The sequence below is a fragment of the Chrysochloris asiatica genome, unplaced genomic scaffold (genome assembly GCF_000296735.1).
Source record: "Chrysochloris asiatica unplaced genomic scaffold, ChrAsi1.0 scaffold00207, whole genome shotgun sequence".
Taxonomy (NCBI): domain Eukaryota; kingdom Metazoa; phylum Chordata; class Mammalia; order Afrosoricida; family Chrysochloridae; genus Chrysochloris; species Chrysochloris asiatica.
The window spans coordinates 3,478,836-3,503,105 of NW_006408725.1; the positions used below are offsets into that span (position 1 = coordinate 3,478,836).

General features: G+C 41.2%; 1 protein-coding gene across 2 annotated transcripts in view; it reads right to left on the bottom strand.

Moving 5' to 3' along the window:
• Positions 1–24,270, bottom strand: part of SCYL3 (SCY1-like 3 (S. cerevisiae)) — a 32,471-nt gene that overhangs the window by 6,753 nt on the left and 1,448 nt on the right. For both annotated transcript variants that reach the window (XM_006872634.1, XM_006872633.1), the window contains exons 2-8: positions 14,246–14,431; positions 11,780–11,893; positions 8,864–8,920; positions 7,698–7,800; positions 6,473–6,584; positions 4,433–4,510; positions 734–873 (exon numbers count right to left, since the gene is read on the bottom strand). In XM_006872634.1, coding sequence (XP_006872696.1) covers positions 734–873; positions 4,433–4,510; positions 6,473–6,584; positions 7,698–7,800; positions 8,864–8,920; positions 11,780–11,893; positions 14,246–14,431 — 790 coding nt within the window. The remainder of the gene's footprint in view (positions 1–733; positions 874–4,432; positions 4,511–6,472; positions 6,585–7,697; positions 7,801–8,863; positions 8,921–11,779; positions 11,894–14,245; positions 14,432–24,270) is intronic.

Below are 24,270 nucleotides of genomic sequence, written 5' to 3' on the forward strand. Positions count from 1 at the left end.
CTAAAAATTGTACAGTAATATATGAATGAATGCTACATTCGCTAACCTGATGTGTTACCACCAAGTGCTGTACAGTTAGTTATATGTTTCAAAGTAATAATCATTTCAGTTAGAAAAAACCTTGTTGCTGTTATGTGCCATGGAGTCGGTTCCGACTCATAGCGACCCTGTACAGGGTTTCCGAGGCTGTAAATCTTTATGGGAGCAGAAAGCCTCATCTTTCTTCCGCGAACAGCTGGGAGTTTCAAACTGCTGACTGTTTGAGATTCACAGCCCAATTCGTAACCACTACGCTACCCGAGCCCTTAGAAGCCCTTAGAAAAAACCCAGAAGCCTGAAAATGAAACAGTCTTCTTTTCAATCTTTCCACCGGAACTAGAAAAATCAGCTGATTGCTACTGGGAAGCTGGGCCATATACAGGCCTAAATGATTAATTGCAGAGGCAGCAGTTGTGTGGCAATATATGCATACCATATGCTAGTCCACAATGCAGATTTTCTAAAAATAACTGCTTACTACATAAATCTGATTCTCCAAGAAGGCGCACCACCCTCACCTTTGATACCAGGTTTAAGTCAAAGTTAACATCTCAAGAGCCAACAATTTTTCTCCATTTTTAGAATAAGACATTACCAACTACCCCATGAAGTAATAATCTCTCTCTGCTTGAACACAGGTTAATAATTGACAAACTCCTTAATTCCAAAAATACTTGCTTGAAAAATATTTTACCTTTTTTGGGTCCAAGCAGATGAGGAAGAAAACTTTTAACAGCTACTGGTTCTGCAAACACCAACTGATTAAGCAGAAGAGGCACCAACCGTGATGCTATTAGTTCCTCTGATAAGCAGCTGACTCGGTCCAGCAAGAACCTGAGGGCAGGAGGAAAGCTGAGAAATGGCTTGAGACATTCAGACAGCTCACTTGGACACTTGTCCACTCCATTTCCATCAAAGTGATACATTTTCAAATGTAGCTTGGAAGGGTGAGCAGATCCTGTCATTTCCCAGTTATTCAAGAAAAAAATGCAGAAGGTCTGAGGCAAGGCCAGCTTACTCAACACACACATACAAAGGCCTTCAAAAAGTTCATGGAAAAATCCCTTTTATCTGTCATTCGATTTTTTTCCCCATGAAATTATTGAGGCCCCTTTCAACAACCCAATTCCAAGGTAGAAAATATTTTCAACACAAATCACCCTTTATTCCTGGCAAATGTCCTTTTTATCTCTTTAAGAGACTTTCTCATCAATAAGTTACTTTCTCAAATATATAACATGTAGGGTATTAGACATTTTCCACAATCGAATGAATAAGCTTTTGTTACCTCATTAAATATATGTGTATATATTATCACATAGACACACACCCACTCTCCTCACTGACATTAGTTTCAAAGATCGTGTCATTATGTGGAAATTGGCCTTATGTGAAAATGCAGAATGGCCATCAGATCACAAAATGGAAGATGACATCATTACATAACTTGCAAATCCAAGCAAGCTGACACATCTTTAACCACTGCAACCAGTGTTACTCTCAATTTGCATGTCGGTGTTCATTACTACCAGGTATACATCGTTAATGAACAAAATGGTCAGATTTTTCCCACCTGTCACAAATGCAAACTGTCATAAGAGGGAGGTGTAGGTATATGTGTGTGTGTTACTATATACACACACATACACAGAAACAAGGGAGCTTCACAAACTTAAGGGACAAATGGAATGGAAGACAATGGAATTTTCCATTAGTTTTTGAAGCCCATAGTATGTAATATATATAAATAACAGTACTTTAAGAACTCATTATTGTTAGGTGCCATCGAGTCGTTACCGACTCAGCGAACCTATGCACAACAGAATGAAACATTGCCCCGGTCCTTTGGCCAACCTCACTATTGTTCCCACGCACGAGCCCATTGATGCTGCCATTTGGGTTTTCCTCTGACCCTCGCTGGAGAAGGATGTCATACTTGCTAAGAACTACATAGATAACAGGTATTAAATAGGTCACATCACCTGTGCTCTCCCCTCCAGGTCTACATCTGTATTCATTCTGTCTGACTTCTCAGTTACCAAGGATTTGACAGCTTCTCAACGAGCCACGGCCCCACATGCCTTTCTCTTCCAGGACCCTAATGGGCCCCCCAATGTGACAGCATCAACTGCTCCATCTGCTTCTCACTAGCTCTTTTCCCTTACTCTGTCATATGCTCAATCACTTACATTCTTGAAAAGCAGTCCTTCCTTGACTGCATTTTCTCCTGTAGTAATCACACGTTCTCTCCTTCAAATTTTGCAGGAGGAAGTTATACCTTTCTACTTTTCTACCTTCCTTTCTCTCTGCACTATTGTGAATTGCTTAGTATGGCCCCTCTAGCCATAGTCCAACTCCCAGCAAGTGACTGGGAAGGACAATTCAAATGTGAGGTATTTGCAGGCCAACAAGGGGATTGGATAGTTTGCTAGCAAATAGGTACATGGCATCCTTGTGGTGATGGGGTCCATACAAACAACACATTCGGAGCCCTAATGTGAGTCGTAGTCAGTATTTTACCAGCCTCCTAGGCTTAAAATGAGCCATCCCAGAGGAGGGAAAGGTAAAATTATGGACAGAAGAGCCAAAAGCTTAAATTGGACCCAAGATCTCTGGCAGAACCTCCTCAAGCCTTGAGACCACTGGTTAAGTAGCATAACCAGGCGACTGGTGGCTTCCAGGTCTATGGAGCAAGAAAGCTGAGCAAGCACCTTTGGGCACTTAACCAGGGAGCCAGGTTTGCTGACCCACAGAGGTACTTTCTGAGCACCTTCAGACTGAGGCTCGTGGACAAAGGTGGCAATAATTAGCAGAGCTGAAAGAACTTTGTCCAAACATTTGATTAAGCACAGCAGAGGCAAAGGTGCTATGGAACTGACAGATCAACAGCCAGATAGAGGCCTGCCTGGGAGCGCAGTTAAGAAGCTATCCTGATCAAATAATTGTATTCTTAAGTCATATCTATTCCTGAATTGTGTGGCGCTGTGGGCTAATGCGTCAGACTGCAAAGTCACTTGAACTGCAAGGTTGGAGCTTCAAGCTCACCAGCTGTTCCTTGGAAACCCTATACAGGGTCGCTATGGGTTGAAATTGACTCGATGGCACTTAACAACTTCCCTAATAAACCCTGTAACTGTATGGTCTGAGTTCTTTTGACCACGGCCATGGATTACTGTGCCCAGCAGAGAAGTTGAGAGTGCCGTGGGAGGGACACACTCCCACTGGTGTCAGAATTGGTAAAAACATTGGGGGAAGGAGGCATGTCTGACCTCTGCCTCCTAGGAATCAGCCTTGAGCTGATGCTGATGCTGATTTTCTCTCCCTCTTGTGAAGTTGTAGGTCAGATGGTTCCCCAATACCATTTTATACTCTTCCATTCTTTATGTGCTGCAGTCTGACTCACTCTGCAGAAAGTAAGTACTATTGCTAAGGCAAAGTTACTCTGTCCCACTCATCATGCACCCTCCCTCCCCACTCGTGCCCATGCTTCAACTTGGGCCGACTCGCTGTCCCTTTCATGCCACTCACTTTCTCGCGGAAAAATGTCACCACCTAAGGCTAAGGACATTCTAACATTCACCCGTAGCTCTGCGACTTAAGACTTTCTGAGCTTCAGACTCAATTTGGCCAAATGCCCAACCGATCTCTATCTGAAGCCCCATAGCCACTTCCAACACAGAATTCATCATTATTCCTGCACACCAGCTCTTCCATTCCAATGCTCTTGAATTCATTTCATGATAATTACAAGACCTGCCTGTTTTACCTTGTGTCAGTGGTTTCAGTTTCATTTCTACCACCAACACGGAGGCCTCACATTTACTGCCTGGATTACCAGCATACTAACCAATCCAAATCCAACCCCTCCAGACAGCAGAGTGATCTCTAAAGGGAGAATCCAATCATTCCACAGCTGTCCTTCCCCTTCAATGACTTCAACACCCGAGGCCCCTGCTGACAGGTCAGGAAGTCCTCACCACCATACACAAGATGCTGAAGATCTGGCTCTGCCCACCTCTCAAGCCGCAGCTCTCACCTATTTGTCTCAGAATTTGCAGCTGGGCTGCTTTTTGTACCCCTCATAAACAGTTTAACATTTTGCCCCCATTCATGTCGTCCCTCTGCCTAGAGCTCCCTTTCCTCTGCCACCTCCTGCCCCGTGCTGAGGATGGCCTCTGCTGTGTACAATCCCCTGTTCAGTGACTGAGAGTCTGTGCATCTGCTCCTGTCTCCGGGGAAACCTACCTTAGGGCTATCAGAAAGCCTCACATACAGGAAATGGTCAATAAGCCTATGAAATCAAAAGTCTGATTCACCTTCTCGAGAATACTGTACTTGATTGAATAGACTTAATTCAAGCAACTAAATTCAAGGTTTAATTTTCTAAACTTACTTGAAAAATTCAGTTTTTTCCTCTTCACTTTTCAATGTTAAACTTTTCAAGAAATTCACAATTTCTAGAAAATCATTTCTAAATGTCAAAAAAAAAAAAAAAAGGCAAGACAGCAGCAGATTAGAGAAGGCATGTGAAGTACTAAAACCATAACCACAGGTGACAGCATAGTCATTTTCATAGTAAATTTCAACATTCTCCTGTGCCATTTAAAAGAATCTACTTTAACTCAGAGGGGACTCTACTGACACTATAGGGCAGAGGAGAGCTGCCCCAGAGGATTTCCAAGGCTGTACATCTTTATGGAAGCAAACTGACTCATGTTTCTCCCTTGGAGCAGCTGGTGGGTTTGAAGCACCAATCTCTGTTGGGAGTCAAGCACTTTACCCACAGCAGTACCAGGGCTTCCTTGAACAAATCGTTAAGTCCTTTAATAGGAGGAGGTTTCAAAAAGCTCATGGACAAATGAAACTTAAAGATAATGGAACTCTTCCTTGAAGTTTTTGAAGCTCCTTCAAATTTAATATATCAAAAGGAATCTGTTAAGGTTATACAACAACTTTAAAACACATACTCAAGTATGTTTCAGGGCTCTAACAACTTTTTATTATAATAAATAGAATATCCTGGAGGAAACAGCATGGTTACCATTATAGAAGAACTGATTCCTAAGTCTCCTTGTGCAAAGTAAAAAGTATCAAAGGTTGGGGGAATGAGGGATATTTAAATTTCTCATTTGTTTTCCAGTTTTAAGCTATTATAGCCTTTTTTTCAGGGAGGCAGGGGTGAATGTGACAGGCTCTACTCACCTCACACACTATGGAAGTGCTGCCCCCTGCCAGCTCAGTATGCAACCGGCACCACCTTACGCAAGCGCCCCAACAAGTACGGCTGACCACTCAAGTCTCTGCCTCTGGTGTCTACACTTATTTCCCTCTAGCTCAACAGAAAGCTCATTTACACTATGCACAAATGTCTTAACAACTCTAGTCAGATCGGCTCTGCTGCCACAGCAAGGCATGCTGGCCCCAGCCCCTTCTGGTCTTCCAGGCTGCGTTTCCTTTTCACATGATACTTCAGGAATGGGGTGCATTTAGTTTTCCTCTCTTCCCTCTCTATTTAAAATATAATTGTTAGTGAAAAATTCTTATTACACATAATGAGATAATCTATTTACTGTAAAAGAGTTTGTATCAAGGTTAATAAAATATTTCTACAAAATTACAACTGTAACTCCAGTAACATCACTGAAACTATCTCCTTTGCTTTGTCTAATAATAATCTACCCAGTCCCATCATAGAGGTAATTTCCCCCACTTCAGGGATGTCACATTTCCCTTTAACTCTGGTTTTCCTACTGCAAAGACATGATTTTTTGTTTCAAAACTGACATACAGTTGACTTTGCTAATATAAGTCAAGGATATGGAATTAACCTGTGTGGGAGTTCTACAGTCATGGAAATAACAAATGATGGACACAGAATTAAAACTAACCTTGAAGAGTGATTCAAAATCTCTCTGAATCCAGCGGAAGCGCTAACAGTTACACTGTGCCCCTCCCTCAAAAGCGAATTCCTGGCTCTTTCATTTGTGTTACTAAAGAAAAGCAATCTTCTGCCTGAAGAAAAATAAGCTCATTTCCCCAACAGGAGCAACTTTAACAATCAAACTCACATCAACAAGTAAATGCCAACAGAAAGGAGAAGTGGCAGTTATTAATTTCCTCAATGAATTCAGAGCTATAAGCCCCTGCACACAGTTTTGCTTCCTCAGAAGCAGCAGCTTGAATGCACCCCGCTGTATCTAAACCTAACCACCACAAGAATTAGGGATTTCCAAACGCCCTATGTGTGACAGGAATCTGAGAGGCTTCTTACTTCCTCCGTTTTTCCTGGAGACCTGATTCAATCTCTCCTAATGACTAATGACAACGAGAGAGGGCACCACTTAGTCCTCCACAGCTTAGCCTGGGATAGAACGTATAGGGAGGGGAGCCAGCAGCAGTGGGCAGCCGCCAGTGTGGGACACAGACCCCTCACCTGAAGAAGTCATGGGACAGTAAGGTGCAGAGCGCTGGTCGACAGTTTGGGATGGGATTTAGCAAAGTTGAGTGCAAGGTCTGTTGAAAACTGGAGAGAACATCCGCTGAAACTGAAATCCAGAGCTACAGTTAGTTTCCAATGCCTTCTCCCTCTTTTCAGACCTCTATAGCGGGAGGCTGACGAGAGCAAAAACCAACCTGTAAAAACCCAAACAAACAAAGCCCTGGCTGTTGGTAAACAGCCAAACTCCTTGGCAGGTGTTGACAGTTGTCCTCCCAACTTGCCTAAGCCCTCCCGGGACAGGGAGCCTCCCTCCACCCTCTCATTTCCTGGCTTGGCTCAGGGGCCCAAAGGAGAGAAATAAGTGGCAGGTGTGCAGGCCCCTCATCTGAACCACCAAATACACAAACTAGCTGAGGGGCTACTGTCTCAAATCTCCAAGGCAGGTGCATAAATTCTATAGCTGCCTAGGAGAAAGGTGTGTTCATAACACACAATGGGATGCCCTGGGGTCTTAAGGTTTCATGGCAATTTAGACCCGACAGCCCAGTGATGCCTGTGAGATCAGAATACTGCACATCCTGGCAGGAGACACTGTGCTAGAAGTTCTAGCCTGCACATAGCGTTAGCGAAGTGAGAAAACGGCCAGAGAGAGGAATCTCATGTGGCAGGTGCCCCAGGAAACCTCATGGTTAAAATGAAAGGGCTGGAGTGAGAGGTTGGAGGAGAACGAAACAGAGTAAAAGCAGGCAATGAGCATGAAAGAGGAAAAGAATGTCTTTAGAAGCCTGGGCTTTAAGGGGCAATAAAGAAAAAATGCAAATTATAGCAAGAAAAAACCCCAAAAGGTCTTTGAAAGAATAGAGAAAAAGAAATATGAAGCTTTAGTTAGAAATGAATTTAAGTAATAATTTTAATCTTTATCCTTCAGACTATTACATAATAGTCTAAATCAAAACCAGCATTTACTTATTGGCAGGTGCAATAAGCAAGGCAGAGGCTTTGCACCCTGAATACCAATACTGATGAGTAAAAATATTCACGCCGGATACTGACAGCCTCGGTCCAAGGTATTTTCTTGCTGCTCCTAATGTCGGCCCTCAACCTGACCACCAAGACTCCTTCCTAGGACCACAGACTGAGGGCCTTTCCCTTCCACTTAGAACCGAACACAGACGAGCTTCCTACTCCTGTGGGAAGGGGTAGGACAGCTCCGACTCACCCTGTTCCCTTAAGATTGTGAGCAAACTTTCCACCAGTGTTCCAAAGGCATAGGCATCCCGGGCATGTCCATGGGACTCTGGCAGAACTGTGAAGTCTGGAGACTAAAAGCAGTGAGGACCATTAAGACTAGGGGATCTGCCTTACAAGTCATGTCCCATTTTCTCCTGTGTTTACATTTATGACTAACTAAGAGCTAACTGATTTGTAGGATCTTATACTATTAAAGAATGACATTTATCAGAGATTTTTAAGTATCCAATAGGGGTAGAAAGAGAAATAAATAAAAAAAACCTATTTCTAGCTTTCAAAACATTTTCACTGTAACCCAGAATTTTCTAAAATTAATTTACAGCTTGTCCTAGAATAGATACATATGAGGGGGCTTAAATAAGTTAATAGAAAACTGTAATTAAAAGATAATGGAATTTTGCGTGAACTTTTGGAGCCCCTCATATATACATACATAATGGAATCTAAAGTTTCACAGAATACTTATACTTGATACCTAAGATGTCCAATGGTATTTCCTGTTTATTCCATCTGATTTTTTTCAGAATACTGATCATGATCCCTTGGTATATACTCATAATACTTATTTGGATAAATCTTATTTATTTCCAGCCTTAAGCCTATACTTTGTAGTAGTAGCCTACACTTTGTAGATTTTTCTGAGTTTCTGTGGCCTGTGAAGCACACTAAATATTGCTTTTAGGGTTCCAAGTGTTATTTATAATGATTTAAATAACAAGGTTTAGAGGGAGCATCTGCTTTTGAATTTACTGGTAAAGACAATCGTTAGCAACATCATCATGTTAATTGTTGTTCTCCTATGCACCTTGGAACCCTAACTACTGGCCAGGTAGGCAGATGAATGGCTTGGGTAAAGCACAGTAAAGGACTAGGGATGCTGCATCGCCCAGAATTACAGCTTCCAGCAAGGTAACTACAAAGACTTATCCTAAAATGAGTAAGAACCACCTGTCATGTGCCCCCTGAGTGTTCCTGGCTGGGGTCATAAGATGATTCTCAGAAACTGTGAAGGCCAGAATTACTATGGGGCACCTATTAAAACTCAGTAAAGAAAGGAGTAGACAGAAGAAAGTTGTTTTGAGTTTCATGCTTACACAATTAAGACTTGGTTACATCTACAATATATCCTCTTACCTTCTCTTCAGGAGGAATAGAAGCTGGGTCTCTTACTGACTGAATACTCCTCAGAAACTAGACGGAGAAATAAAGAAAAGTCACTGATCCAAATCTCGGGCAAACCAATCTCTTACATCAAGTTATAAAAGCAATGCAATGGAAACAGCACCTATAAAATCCTTCAAACCATGCATTAATTACATAAATTTAAAACCTTTAAAAAATGGAAACACAGTTCCACGCAAAGTGCAAAACCCAGTGGCAAATCAATGTTTGTGTTTCCTTTGCTCTCCCCTTTAGCAGGTTTCATAGAGAGCCTCTGCTGTTCATGGTATCTCAGCTCATTTCCCTACATGGAAACTAAGAATAGCGGCTTCTCAGCCTACACAGCTGTTATCAAATCAGAGGCTTCTCAAGCACTTATCAAATCTATCATCCATCATAAAGCTTGCTGTCACCATGAGGTATAAAAGATGAAGAAAGGCGAGAACCAACACCCACAGAACAATCATCTAGTCTTTCTTCCAAAGGTTATTTCTGAGTACTTACATGTCCAAAACACTACGTAGGGCATTCCAAAATGCCAAAACAAACATGCTGCCATGGAGTCGCTTCAGACTCACCACCAGCCACCCTGCTTAGGGCTCCTCATGCTGTAAATGTTTATAGGAGCGCACAGCCTCATCTGTCTCCCAGAGCAGCTGCTGGATTCGAGCCAACCATCTTGCAGTTAACAGCCCCACACCTAACTCACAGTGTCACCAGGGCATTGGTGGTGGTGGTGGTGATATGCTATGGAGTCGGTTCTGACTCAGAGCAACCCTGTCTGTATAGGGCTTCCGAGGCTGTAAATATTTATGGGAGCAGAAAGGCTCATCTTTCTCCCGCTGGTAGTTTCAAACTGCTGACCTTGTGGTTAGCAGCCCAACTCATAACACACTACACAACCAGGATGCCTTAATTAGGGAATTGGTGGTGGTTAGGTGCCGTGGAGTTGGTTCCAACTCAGTGATCCTGTAACAAAATTTCCGAGGCTGTAAATCTTTTCGGGAGCAGAAGGCCTCATATCTTTCTCCCATGGAATAGCTGGTAGTTTCGAACTGCTGACTCTAAGGTTAGCAGCCCAATATGTAACCTCTATGCTACCAGAGGAACGCAGTAAGTTCCCTGTCCCAAGCCAAGTGTTCACAACCTAGAGTGTAAACTAAGAATTTCCCTAACAACTACTGAGTGCTGTAAGGCTGAGAGGAGTGATTACCCTGTTGGGTGGGGTGGGGGTGGGGGGAGAGATTCACTGACAGAATGCTGAAGTGAGAGCTCAGATGAGTTTATATTTTCCAGGAAGCTGAGGGAAAACAAGGCACTACAGCAGCAGAATGGCATACAGGGGAGGAAGAGAATGAAGGAGCCCAGTACGTCTGGGACTAACACAGAGGGACTGTGTGCGACCAACAGGATGTACTCAGAGCACAGCTAAGGAAGTGTGAGGGCCAAGTGCAGCTGCAGGTACGGTGGGGAGGGGCCTGATATGCCATAGTAAGGCGTCGGAAGAGGCCTCCACAGGATGATGACATGCTAAGCTCTGTCATACTCATTAGACACACAGTGAATTCAGGGAAGAAAGTGACCAACAAGTACAGAAATAACCAGAGAGACACCTTCATGGTGGAAGAAGAAGCATTTGAACTGAGCAAAAAAGGCCATACTGGTGCAAATTAGACAAATTCCAAGCGCCCTCTGGAAGCCACGGGCTGGAGAAGAGGGGAAATTGAGGTTGACTAGTAAGTCACACAAGTAAGCACTGCTTTGGTATAAATTCCAATGGAAGTTTTATGTTTGTTGTTCTTGGTGGTTTGTTTTTGTTTTTTCCCCCAGAAAGAATTCAGTCTAGCAGCAACATGCAAAATGATGAAAAGGGACAAAATAAGGATGTTGTTGTTGTTAGTGCCATCGAGTCGATTCTGACCCATAGCGACCCTGTACAGGGTTTCCAAGGAGCAACTGGTGAGCTTGAACCGCCAACCTTGCAGTTCAAATGGCTTTGCAGTCTGACGCATTAGCCCACAGCGTCACACCAGGACTCCCAAAATACGGATAGTAAGGTTAAATTATTAACCTGGGACAGAAGTACGTAGGTCTTTGCCAGAGAAAATGGTAAGAAGTGCCACAAGCACACGTGGTTCCTAATTCCAGTTGTGATGACGTCACATATGACTTTGGGCAACATGTGCTGAGCACCTAAAATAAGCCAGGCACAGACTCCTGGTATGGCGCTGTAGGATTAGCACTGGACTGCGAATCACAAGGTCGGCAGTTCAAACCCACCACCCGCTCCTCAGAACCCCTACACAGGGTTGCTATGAGTCAGAACCAACTTGACAACACTTAACAACATCCTAGGGGAGTAGCCGAGGTAAGTATGAGACTATCCCACCCTCAGGGAAATACATGAAGATAACGTCAATATACAGCATTAAATGGGCTCACAGAATTAAGTGCAGGTACTAGAGGAGCCTCTCCTTACAGTATTGTTACAACCCTTCTGCCTCCTCCAATCTCAGGTTCCTCCGCTATAAAACGAAGACAAGAATCAGTGTCTTCTAACACTGCTGCCGCCGCAACTCAAGGTAGCCCTGGATAGAATTTCCGAGGGTACAAGGCTTCACAGGACCAGAAAGCCTCATCTTTCTCCTGTGGAGTGACTGGTAGATTCAAACTCCTGACCATGTGGTTAGCAGTCTAACCCGTAATCCACTACGCTACCAGGGTTCCTTTACTAACACGGCTAGGAAGACTAGAATTCTCCAGATGCAAGCATGGGATGCAAGTCAAGTGTCCAAAGAAGGACGGGAGGAAGATTCAGAGGCAGGAACCACATCCTTTCAGCAAAGTCGTCAATCCCAGGAAAACAAGAGGGTCTGTCATACAGCTTACCTCTGGTGTAGCTTCAGGAACCTTACAGACTGTTTCCATGCCTCCTAGCTTCCAATGCCCATCTTCGCTCACAAACACAGATGACAGGCAGACATTGTTGTGTGTTAGGTTTCCCTGAGACAAAAGGACAGGAAGAAAACTGCCACTCTCATTTCTGAAGTAGAAGTTTTAAAATAACAAATACCACAAAAAAGGACTATGACTAGCCTTCCCACTTGTGGCACAATAAATACAACTATGATTTTAAGGAATGACAAACTGCATGAGGCTGCTTAATCATTATGAAGTTAGGAAAAATGTAGTGGAAAGGTTTGTGCTCATTATTTCCCCCGACCTGGTGAGGCAGGTGAATAAAGACATTAAACCACCACACAGCTACAGTCACATCCCTGTTTCTAAAGGGATCAGGAGACACAAATGCCCTTAAACATAAATTTACAAGTCTTCATTGCCTATATAGTTTGCTGTCAAATGCCCTTAAAGGAAAAATTTATCTATACTCCCATAAGTGATTTTATTAATTTTCTCCTCTAAATGCTTTCTTCTCACCTACATTCTATCACGAACCCAGATCCTCTCCACCTGAAATCTTGTCAGTAGACATAAAAAAATTCTACCTGAAGAGGAAAATGGAATGATAAGGACCACCAGAAACATCCCACAGACCCCAGAAGAGCGTACTGAAATCATATAGTAATCAGATAAGTAAAGGGAAGGAGGACATTTTGAAAACAATGTTCAAGTATGTTTTTTTCCAAATCAGAAATCATTCCAGTAAACAAAGAAACACTTCAACATTCTACTCACTAGACCAAATATGTATATTATATATAAATTCATGTGTGTGCTTATACATATTGTTAATGTTAAGTGCTGTGGAGTCAGGTCTGAGTCATAGCAATGCTGTATAGGGTTTCCAAGACTATAAATAATCTTCTCAGGAGAGCAGAAAGCCTCATCTTTCTCCCGTGGAGTGCCTGGCGGGCTTGAACCACAGACACAAATTATGGCTCGCAGTCCAGAATTAGAACAGTATGCATGGTGTGTTTACATTTAATGAAAAACACAGGAGAAATAGATTTACAAACATTTGCTTTAGATGCACAAAGTACACCTCTGGAAGAACAAACTGGTGGCCAAGGTTAATTTCTGGACTCATGGGTAGAAAAGAGACTTAATTTTGCCTGTATGCACGTTTGTACTGTTCTAACATTTCATCACAGGCATGCACTTTCTCCAACAAAGAAAAGGCTCCTATTCAGGGAAGCATTAATAATTCTTGCTAGTAAAAGCACTCTTACACATACAGGCAGCCTCATTATTCATGGATGCCACACTGGTGAGCTCACCACTCACTGACGTTTATCTGTCACCCTGAAGCCAGTATTTGTGGCATTTTTGCAGACATTGTAGACATTCTGAGTTCTAGGATGAGCATGTTCCCAGCTGAGGGCAAATCAGGCTAATTTGATATTCACCATTTCAGGGCACACAGGGACCTCATTAAGCCTAACTACCTCAAATAACGAGAAATGACTGCATTTTTAAGAGACCACAAGACCAACCTGCTATTTGCCGAGTCTGTCTCCCATTACTAGAAACACAAACACACTGAGATGAGTCAAGGAAGGTTACGTTTTTCTAACCTATGAGTGGTGTTTTTAACCTTGGAGAACTGCCAACAAACCTTAATGATTCAGAATGCAAATATCATTAAGAAGTAGTAAATCAGAATACTGTCAGAAATAGACCAGAAGTAAACTTAGGCACTGTCGTTGTTGTTAGGTGCCGTGGAGTCGGTTCCGACTCATAGTGACCCTGTACAGGGTTTCCAAGGCTGTAAATCTTTATGGGAGCAGAAAGCCTCATCTTTCTCACACGGAACAGCCGGTAGTTTCCAACTGCTGATCTTAAGGTTCACAGCCCAATTCGTAACCACTACACTACCAGAGCTAATAGCACATATCACCAGAGAGCACAGCATATTAGCTACTCGGTGTCAGGGATTGTCTCTTAACTGGCTTCACCTATTTGAATGGGGGGAAGACCTCTATGTATGAGCTCTACCACTTCCTAAGAAATGGTCGTTTCTCACTGAAGATCTAAAACAGTACCGCTCTCCTATAAACTAATAGGAGCTTTGGTCAACAGCAGCACCGATGTTACACCTTTATCTAGGTGCTAATAACAAATGACAGCCGCAGCTAATTTTGGGTTGAGCCTTATCCATACTAAAGGTAGACTGAAATAAAGTTCTATAAATAAATGTCCAGGAATGGAGAACTAGTTGCCCTTTCTAAAAACCGTCTGCATGTAGTGCCTCTTGTGTTTTCCGATGTGCTGTTTTTCCTGAGGAAGTCTCCTAGGGACAGTAACTTACAGTGTCTACACCCAGCATAACTGACCAACACCAGCACTGTGGTCTCCATCGGAGCTGGGGGAGCAGATGGTGCGCGGGTTACTCACTCTGTCATGAAGGAAGGTAAGTGCCAGCAGTATGTCATAGATCCCTGCGCAGACCTCTGCCGAAGACAGCGATTCCAAGGCCACTGCCAGAGGCTGGACTCGCTCAGTAACAAGATGAATGCCATCTGCTTCCACAGTACAAGATAAAAATCTTAGCAAGCAAGGGTGGCGTAGTGTCTTCAAGTGCTTTAAAAATACAAATGGAAAAGTTGATACAATTAATGACTGAAGATTACATTAATTATAGTGTTACATGTACATCCCAGTAAAAGTCAGAAAATACTTCTATTCAAGATCCTCTCCCAGCCCCATACAGACGTGCTCTGCATTATTCAACTTCCCAACATTTAAGTACTCTACAGAGACTTCCAGTTCCATTACAACAGTGGTAAGCACCCCCATATGCACCCCGAGCCTAGGCCTTCCAGAGATTACAGCTATAAACTCAGAATAAAATATCAGAAATAATACTGAGGACTCTGAAAAGTAAACAAGAGCATGCAAATTATGGAGGAGAATCACAAGTTGGACAAGTGACATCCATGCGAGGTTCCTAATTTGGAGATTTTTTTCCTCCTCCTTCATGGCTATGCACTTAAGGAATAATACAAGACAGGTGAGCTACAACAGAAACATTGTCATCTTTCCAGCTAGACACATCACAGAAAGGAACCCATGCAAGATGGAGTATGAAGGGGATATCCCAGAAGGAAGGGAGCTGGACAAAGAGATGCTCTAATTCTGTCCAAAGCCACACAAATTTTCAGACTCACCTCTGAACCAAGTACACACAAAACAGACACACACCAGTGTAGCAAAGTTTTGACATTTGATTTACCATCCATAATAAGGGGGTGAGTGAGCATGTAGTTAAACCACCTAAGGCCTGAACCTAACAAGTTTGATGACCAGCAAAAATTTAAAACATTAATACTCTCGAGACAATTATACTAGAACCAAGAGTTGATACAACATGAAATTCAAAATATTCAGGTTGCAATCCAAAGTTACTCAACCTACAAAAACTAGAAAAATGGGCCAATGCTTTATGGAAACGGTAATCAACAAATGCCAACCATGAGATGACCCAGATTTTGGAATTCTCAGAGACAATTTAAAGCAGCTAGTATAAGGATGCCTGTCTCAGCTTTCTAGTACTGCTATAACAGAGATACCACAAGATGCTGGCTGTAACAAGCAGTAATTAGTCCAAATTCAGAGAACTGGCTCTAGACAGAGGCCCTTGTCTCTTTTCAGCATCCTTGGAGATCTCCATGTGTCTTGGCATAAAATTTCCCAATTCTCGGAGCTTAACAGTGTAGGGACCACAGGTCCAGAGGACCCAATCTACTCCCAGCACTTTCTTGGTGGCAGTAGGTCCTTCTGTGCCCTGCTTGTTTAATCGTTTCAGCTCAAAAGAGACTCGGGATACAATCTAATCCTGTACATGACAACTGGCCTTATTACATCAAAGAAGTGAGGATTTCCAATACAAGAGATAATTACAGCACATTAGGGCTGATCACATCCACTCACACCATGGGGCATGATTACATCAAATTAATCTCATCCTGGAGGTGATTTGTTGTCATTGTTGTTGCTGTGTGCTGTTGAGTTGGTTCTGACTCATAACAACCCTCTATAGGGTTTCCGAGGAGTGCTGATGAGTTTGAACCGCCAACCTTGAAATCCAGCTCATTAACCCTTGGGTTGATGGTGGAGTGTTTTGGATAATAGTGAAAATGGTGGCACAACATGAAAAAACTGTAATCAATGCCACCGAGTTGTAAATGTGGAAATTATGTGGGTAGAAATTTTGGTGTATATGTTTTCACCACAACTCTCAAATAAATGAGAGGGAAAACTTCATTCTATTTTGGAGAGCTTAGCTCGAGGTTTGAGGAGCTGGTGGAACATCCAGGTGGAAACATACAATAGGAAATGAAGGCCTGGAGCTCCAGAAAAAAAGATTTTGGCAAATGTTTAGTATGGATAGGAAGGGACTTGGCTGAGTATTTGCAAGCAATTAAAAGAAAGAGAACTCAAGTCTGAATGCTACAGAGGGGCGAGGTAATGGCCATTTCTGTCTGATGGCCCCATCACACCCAAAGGATGGAGAGATGGTTTGAAGTTTCCCTGAGTGCACAACACTTGAAACCTTGTAAAAACACCCAAATTTTGATTATGAGATGGAGAAAATCATTTCTAAAAAAGTTGAGAATGTAGCAAAGTAGATTTACAATAAAATAAGGTTGTAAATATATAGGGAAAGGGCTAAGAGGGAGAAGGAAAAAGAAAATGTCAGTATACGGAACTGTACAACTACTTGAAAAACTCTTTGAGCACAGAAAACATTTCTTGTTTTTTTGTTTTGTTTTTGGTACATACACATAATGCAGGTTTCTCAATTATGTTGACCAACACTCCTACCTAGCAGCCTGACTGTTTGTGAAGAAGTGTACAATGGTTCCCAGGACTCTTAGAAGAGCACACGTGTAACTGTAACCCTCTCCTAGAATCCTAGACCATAGTAAAGGACAAGAACCAAATGCTGATTTAAAACTTATCATTCCTAATAAATTACTGGTTAGAAAGGAGTCCTCATAACGAATAACCAAGTTACACTATTCATGGTAGCTGGTGAACTGAAGACAGTAGAGGTCAGCAGACCTGATCTATTTTTAATACTGCTTTGTGTTCAGAGCTACATATTAATACACCATGATGTTTAGTTTGTGTATTTTTAAATTTAGAACAGTAGATAAAAGAGTATAATTGCTACCGAATAATATTTGCCATGGAAAACACTACACAAGGGCTTCAAAAAATCGTTAGGAGCCATCGAATCAGTTCCGACTCATAGCAACCCTATACAGGATTTCAGTGCAGCAGCTGTGGGTTTGAACCACCAACCTTGCAGGTGACAGTCTAGTGCTTATCCTATAATGCCTTACACCAAGACTCAAAAATTAGTGAAAAAATATTTTTAATTCAGTTTTTCCAAGAACTTTTTGAAGCCCTACACAATTCCAGACATCACATTGTTGTTAAGTGCCACGAAACTGGTAGTGACCCACAGCGACCCTGTGTAGGGCTTCTGAGGAGTGTCTGGTGAGCCTGAACCACCTACTTTGAGGCTCAAACCAATTTTGCAGTCCAGCGCATTAACTCACAGTGCCACATGAGGACTCCACACATCCCATTAGGGGTGATTTAATTAAATGCTTGACCAAATATATAGCAGGCTAATTTTTGAGTTGATAATTTTGTATGGCCCCTTGAGTGATGTTATACATTTTGGGAGAAAAAAGGTTGCCCACCCCTGCTCTACATCCTTGTAAGTCTGTTTGAAATGATCATTAAAATGATCATAGGTATAATCAGGAACCGTGACTCCAGAGAAAAACAGGCAAGTGAGCTAGCTACAGCGGTTTTAGTATTTCAGACATGTAGAAAAGCAGGTTCCTAAAACCTGATGCATCAAATGCCGGACATCTTTCAAGTACTGTGAGCTAGTTCAGACACATTCTGATCATCTAAACTCCCATCACTTTGTTATCATTTCAAATTTCCCAGACATAAATGTCTGAGGCTTTCAAAGCCCCAGGATATCTTAAAGAGCATAGAGCTGAGTTTAAATTTCTTGAAAACATTCAGTCAAGGGTATCTAGAGACACTAATGGGGGGAGAGGGCATCTTCCCTCTTAAGGTCTGCAATTCCTACAGCACGGAGGCCCTCAAACACTCAAAGTAGATCTGTATTTTCTTTAAAAACTTTACAATCTGGGTTACTCAACTTTCTTGGTACATATACTGTAAAGAGCAATACAGTTTTTTGTTTTGTTTTGTTTTCAAATCTTATAGATTTGGAAAAGAAAAGCAAGGTAAGGTTGTAATTCTCTAGGAGCCCATTGGTAATAGTCACTATTTAAAAAAAAAAAAAAAAAGTGCTCTCTTATTTGATGCAAACAACAGGTAGCATGTGGGCACTAGCTGCACAGAAAGACAAGTGGTGAAGGAGGCAGGGTGTCTTTTGCAAAGTCATACTTAAAAGTACAGTCAAACCTGTGAAAACCAGAATCTGTATAAAATATACCTGTCAGAAATGGAAAAAAGCAATTAGTTTCCATTAAAATGAGCAATAGAAAAACAACAAATATGCACCCTATCCAATTGGAAAACGAGAGATCTGGAAAAGTCCAACTACATTTTTTAGCACAATGCATGACTGGAAAATTCATCCTGAAGGGGCCGTTTAAGATTTTTTTTTCAATGGAACCATCACATGACTCTTGAATTTCATGCCTGACCAAAAACACATCAAATAATGAATTGGTGTGACTTATGAAGTGTCAAAATTATTAGTGTAACCCTTATAATCCTTTAAAAAAGTGAAAAAATCATTTAAAGAAATCTATGAAAAAGATACCAATATTTCATACTTGTGGATAATATAAGGTGACTTGGTACTATTGCTTGTAATGCTGGCAAAATAAAGATAATAAATTCAGCCTCGTACTGGTGTGGTGCAGTGGGTTAAGTGTTGGGATGCAAACCACAAAAGTTGGCAGTTCAAACTCACCAAGGAGAGAGATGTGGCAGTCATCTTCCCTAAGATTTACAGTCTCACTATCAAAAATTTGGTGGGTGAAAGGGGGAACACCAGACTTACAAAGGCATGAAGTGGCTGGCTTGGCTTACAAGCTTTCATTGAGTGTGCTTAGTTGCACAGTAAGTGGGGGAAAGAGGAAAGACTTAGAGTGTAGAATGGTTAAGAAAACAAGATCCTTCAAGATCCTTCATTATGCTGTCTTATAAGAGACATATCAAAAAGACGGAGACAGCCTACATACCCATCAACAGAAGAATGGCTAAACAAACTTCGGTACATACAAAATACAATGGAATACTACAAAATGTTGAAAAATAATTAATCTGTGAAACATCTCACAACATGGTTGAATCTGGAGAACATCATGCTTAGTGAAATTGTCAGTCACAAGAGGACAAATATTTTATAAGACCAAAGCTGTAAAAAGGTTAAAAATTAAAAAAAAAGGGGGGGAAGTAAGGTACATTAATTTGGATGATAGGGCAAGCAATATACAACAAGAGGGAGGTTAGCAGAGGAAAGCTGAAGGTAGCACGAGACACAGGAGGGAGGAATGCAAGAGTTAACGTAATAGCGGCAAAAGCTGTTACTACATGGAGGGTATTGCAGCCATGTAATGGTGCAAAGTATATGATTTGTTGAATGTCCAACTGATGATCTGCTCTGTAAACCTTCACACAATTCACAAAAAGTTAAAAAAAAAAAAAAAAAAAAAAAAAAAAAAAAAAAAAAAAAAAAAAAAAAAAAAAAAAAAAAAAAAAAAAAAGCTTTACAGTCCTGGAAACACTACAGAGCAGTTCTACTATGTTCCATAGGGTCATTATGAGTCAGAACCACATCAGTGACAGTGGGCTTTGTTTTCTGAGTACTAGTTAACATGCCATTGTACACACAGCAGAATTACTGTATTTTTATTTATTTTTTTGTCAACAGCTCCCTCCGCCCAAGGTATTCCTGCTAGCCTAAGTATGGTCTACATCACTTGTGTAATAAAAATAATATTTTTACACTTTTAAGTAAAAATACGATAATACAACTATACTGGCCTTTTGGAAACTTTCTGACTTGAGCAGCTGAATTAACCTTTAATTCAGATATGACCATTTAAGGAGAGAGAAGAGGCTGCCTGCTCCTATAGAGATATACAGTCTCAGAAACCCCGAGCCTCTGACCTAACAAGGTCACTGTGAATGAGAAGCAACCAGAACCAACCAATCAAAAAAACACAATGGGTTGTGGGTTTTTTGCTTTTTGTTTGAGTTTGGGCTCTTTCACTTTCTTTATCTGTAAAGTGGGGATAATAGCATGACCTCAAATGGTCATTGTGAGGATCAAGTGAGTTAATATATGTAAGGCACATAGGAAGTGTTCAATAAAATATGAGATGTGGTTTTTTTGGGGGTTACTTGTGTGAATATTTGACGGAAGCTATAGAGATTCTCTCAGAAAAAAATTCACGTATGTAAATAGGTGATTCTTTATATAGCTTCAGAAGTGGGTTATAAACCCCTAAACCAATACGTGAGTCTCTTAAGGTACCCTTGAACTAATGAATAACCTCTAAACTAATTCAGCCCCTCATTTAAAAAAAAAAAAAAAAAAAAAGGGCATTTGGAATCATTATTTCATTAAAACTATATTCCAAAGTGGTAATCTCTCTTTGTAACAGGAGGCCAGGATCCCTTGGCTGTGTACTGGACAGCACAGCACATTAACTTCCATACCCTCTGATGGACAAGGCAATTAGAAGGTGGGAGCTAGAAGGACCTTTTTGCCTCAGGAAGACACTGAGGCTTCCACAGTAATGATCTGTTCAGAGTACACACCAAGAGAAAAGAGCTGGAGTCCAGGTCCCTTGGTTCCCAGACCAACATACTGTCCGTGGCATCGCAATGCCTCGGAAAAAAAAAAAAAGTTGAACTTCCTAAGATTTTTTTTTTTTTTTAAACTTTTTAATGTGAATTGAGTGAAGTTAACAGACAAAGATCATAAACTTTACCCTCAACCAATCATATGTTTTTATTCATCTCAATGATTACAATCCCCTCCCTGAAACAAGTTAATCCTGATTCTTCCTTATGGCTTTCCCTTTGATATCTTGATTTTTACAAATCAACAAAGCAAAATATTTGATGTATACATACAAAACAAAACCTATATAATCATTAAAATGTCCAAAGGGCACACTTAGCAAGCCTGCCTCCTGCCCACAGGCACAAAGACTTTCTCAGTCTGTGAGCCTGGAGTCCACAGCTTCTCTACCTCAGATATATAATTTTTATCCTATGCCCATCAACACACTACTTAGAAAGCTGTCAATACACACGTACTTTTTGCTAAGCTATTTTAACCCTTTCTGCCACTCGCCTGCCAGTTTGTCAAACTGTGGCCACTTGCATGTTGCTGTGATTCTGGAAGTTATTCCATGGGTATTTTAAATACCATCAGGGTCACCCAAAGTGGACAGGTTTCAGATGAGCATCCAGACAAAGACATACTAGGAAGAACAACAGATGGACTACTTCCAAATACTGAGTCACTGAAAACCTGATGAATAGCAGTGGAACACTGTCAACACAAGATTGCTGAATATTGAATATGATGAAGATCACCAGCATACTGTCAGATACAGTGCCAGAAGATGAGCCCCTCAGGTGGAAGGCACTCAAAATATGACTGGGAAAGAGCTGCCACCTCAAAATAGAGTTGACCATGATGACGCGAATGGAGTAAAACCCTTCAGGACCTTTGTTTGCTGATGGGCACAACTCAAAATGAAGGGAAACAGCTGTTGTTGTTGTTAAGTGCCGTGGAGTCAGTTCAGACTCATAGCGACCCTGTACAGGGTTTCCAAGGCTGTAAATCTTTATGGGAGCAGAAAGCCTCATCTTTCTCCCACTGAACAGCTGGTAGTTTTGAACTGCTGACCTTGTGGTTCACAATCGTAACCAATCGTAACCATTACGCTACCACAGCAACATCAATTATCAGAACACAGAATGTATGAATTCTGAATTTAGGAAAATTGGAAATTGTCAAAAATGTAATAGAACACATAAACATCAATATCCTTGGCATTATTGAGCTGAAATGGACTGGTTTTGGCCATTTTGAATCCGCCAATCACATGGTTTACTATGCCAGCAATGATAAATTGAAGAGGAAGGGCACATTCATCCAAATGAACATATTAAGATCTGTCTTGAAGTGCAACATTGTTTGTGATAGAATAATATCCATATGCCTACATAGAAGACCAGTTAATACCACTGTTGTTCAAATTTACGCTCCAGAATTTACCTTTCTTCCTGGAACATAAATTTGAATAGTGGCATTAACCAGTCTTTAAGAAGACAAGCAAAAAGTCTTTAAGAAGACAAGAAAGAAGGAAAAGACCAAAATGGATGTCACAAGAGACTCTGAAACTTGCTCTCCAAAGTAGAGATGCTAAAGCAAATGGAAGAAATGAGGAGGTACAACAGTTGAACAGAAAATTTCAAAAGAGCAGAATGAGAAGTCAAATATTAATGACAAAATGTACACAGACCTAAAGTTAGAAAGTCAAAAGGAAGAACATTCTCCGCATTTTTCAAGTTGAGGGAACTAAAGGAAAAAATTCAAGCCTTAACTTCTAACATTGAAGGACTAGTTCTGGTGCGGCGCTGTGGGTTAATTCACTGGACTGCAAAGTTGGTTTGAACCACAAGGTCCGTGGTTCAAACTCACCAGGTGCTCCTTGGAAAGTCTATGCAGGGTCACTGTGGGTCAGAACCAACTCTAAAGCACTTAACAACAACAACAACATGGACAAAGCATTGAATGATGCAGAAATCATCAAAAGAAGATGGAAGGAACACACAGTCACTGTACCAAAAAGAAATGGTTGCTGTTCAATCATTTCAAGAGGTAGCATATGATAAAGAGCCAATGATACTGAGGGAAGAAGTCCAAGGTACACTGAAGGCCTTGGCAAAGAACAAGGCACTGAGAAATGATGAAATACAGAGGGAAATCTTTCAACAAACTGATGCAGCAGTGGAGGTACTCACTCATTTATGCCAAGAAATTTGGAAGACAGCTACCTGGCCAGCTGATTGTAAGAGATCCATATTTATTCCCATTCCAAGGAGACATGACCCAACAGAATGCGGAAATCATAGTATCGTACTTAAGTAAAACTTTAATGAAGATAATTTAAAAATGGCTGCAACCATATACTGACTGAGAACTTCCAGAAGTTTGAGCCAGATACAGAAAGAGGAATGAGGAATATCATTGCTGACATCAGACAGATCTTGGCTAAAAGCAGAGAATACTAGAAAGATGTTTACTAGTGCTTTATTGACTACACAAAGGCTTTCGATTGTGTGGATCATGACAAGCTATGAACATTAGTGCAACGAATGAGTATTCTGGAGCATTTAATTATGCTCATGAGGAACCTATACATAGACCAAGAGGTAGTTGTTCGAAATTAACAAGGGAACACTGAATGGTTTATAATTAGGAAAGGTGTGTGCCAGGGTTGTATTCTTTTACCATACTTACTCAATCTGTATGCTGAGCAAGTAATCCAAACAACTGTTTTATATGAAGAAAAATGCTGCATCGGGTTTAGAGGAAAACTCATTAACAAACTGTGATAAGCAGATGATACAATCTTGTTTGCTGAAAGCAAAGAGGACTTAAAATATTTACTGATGAAGATCAAAGACAACAGCCTTCAGTATCAGTTCCACTTCAATGTAAAACAAAACAAAACAAATCCTCACAACTGGACCACTAAACAACATCCAAATAAATGGAGTAAAGATTGAAGTTGTCAAAGACTTCCATTTACTCAGATCTACCACTAACACTCATGGAAGCAGCAATCAGGAAATCACACAACATACTCCATTAGAGAAATCTACTGCACGAGACCTCTTTAAACTGTTGAAGAGCAAAGATGTCAGCTTGAGGACTAAGGTGAACCTGACCCAAGCCATGGTATTTTCAATAACCTCATATGCATGCGAAAGTTGGACAGTGAATAAGGAAGACCTAAGAACAGTTGATGCATTTAAAGTTATGGTGTTGGAGGAGAATATTGAAAGTACCATGGACTGCCAAAAGAACAAACAGACTGTGTTGGAAGAAGTGTAGCCACAGTGCTCCTTGGAAGCAAACATATCCAGACTTGGTCTCTCATACTTTGTACATATTACCAGGAGGAACATGTCCCTGGATAAGGACATCATGTTTGATAGAGTGGAGAAAGAGAGGAAGACCTCCAACATGATGGATTGGTACAGCAATGGGCTCAAATGTAGCAACAATTGTGAGGGTGGCGTAGGACTAGGCAGTGTTCTGTTGTGTATAGGGTCACTATGAGTCAGTACCAACTAGATGGCACCTAACAACAACAACAACA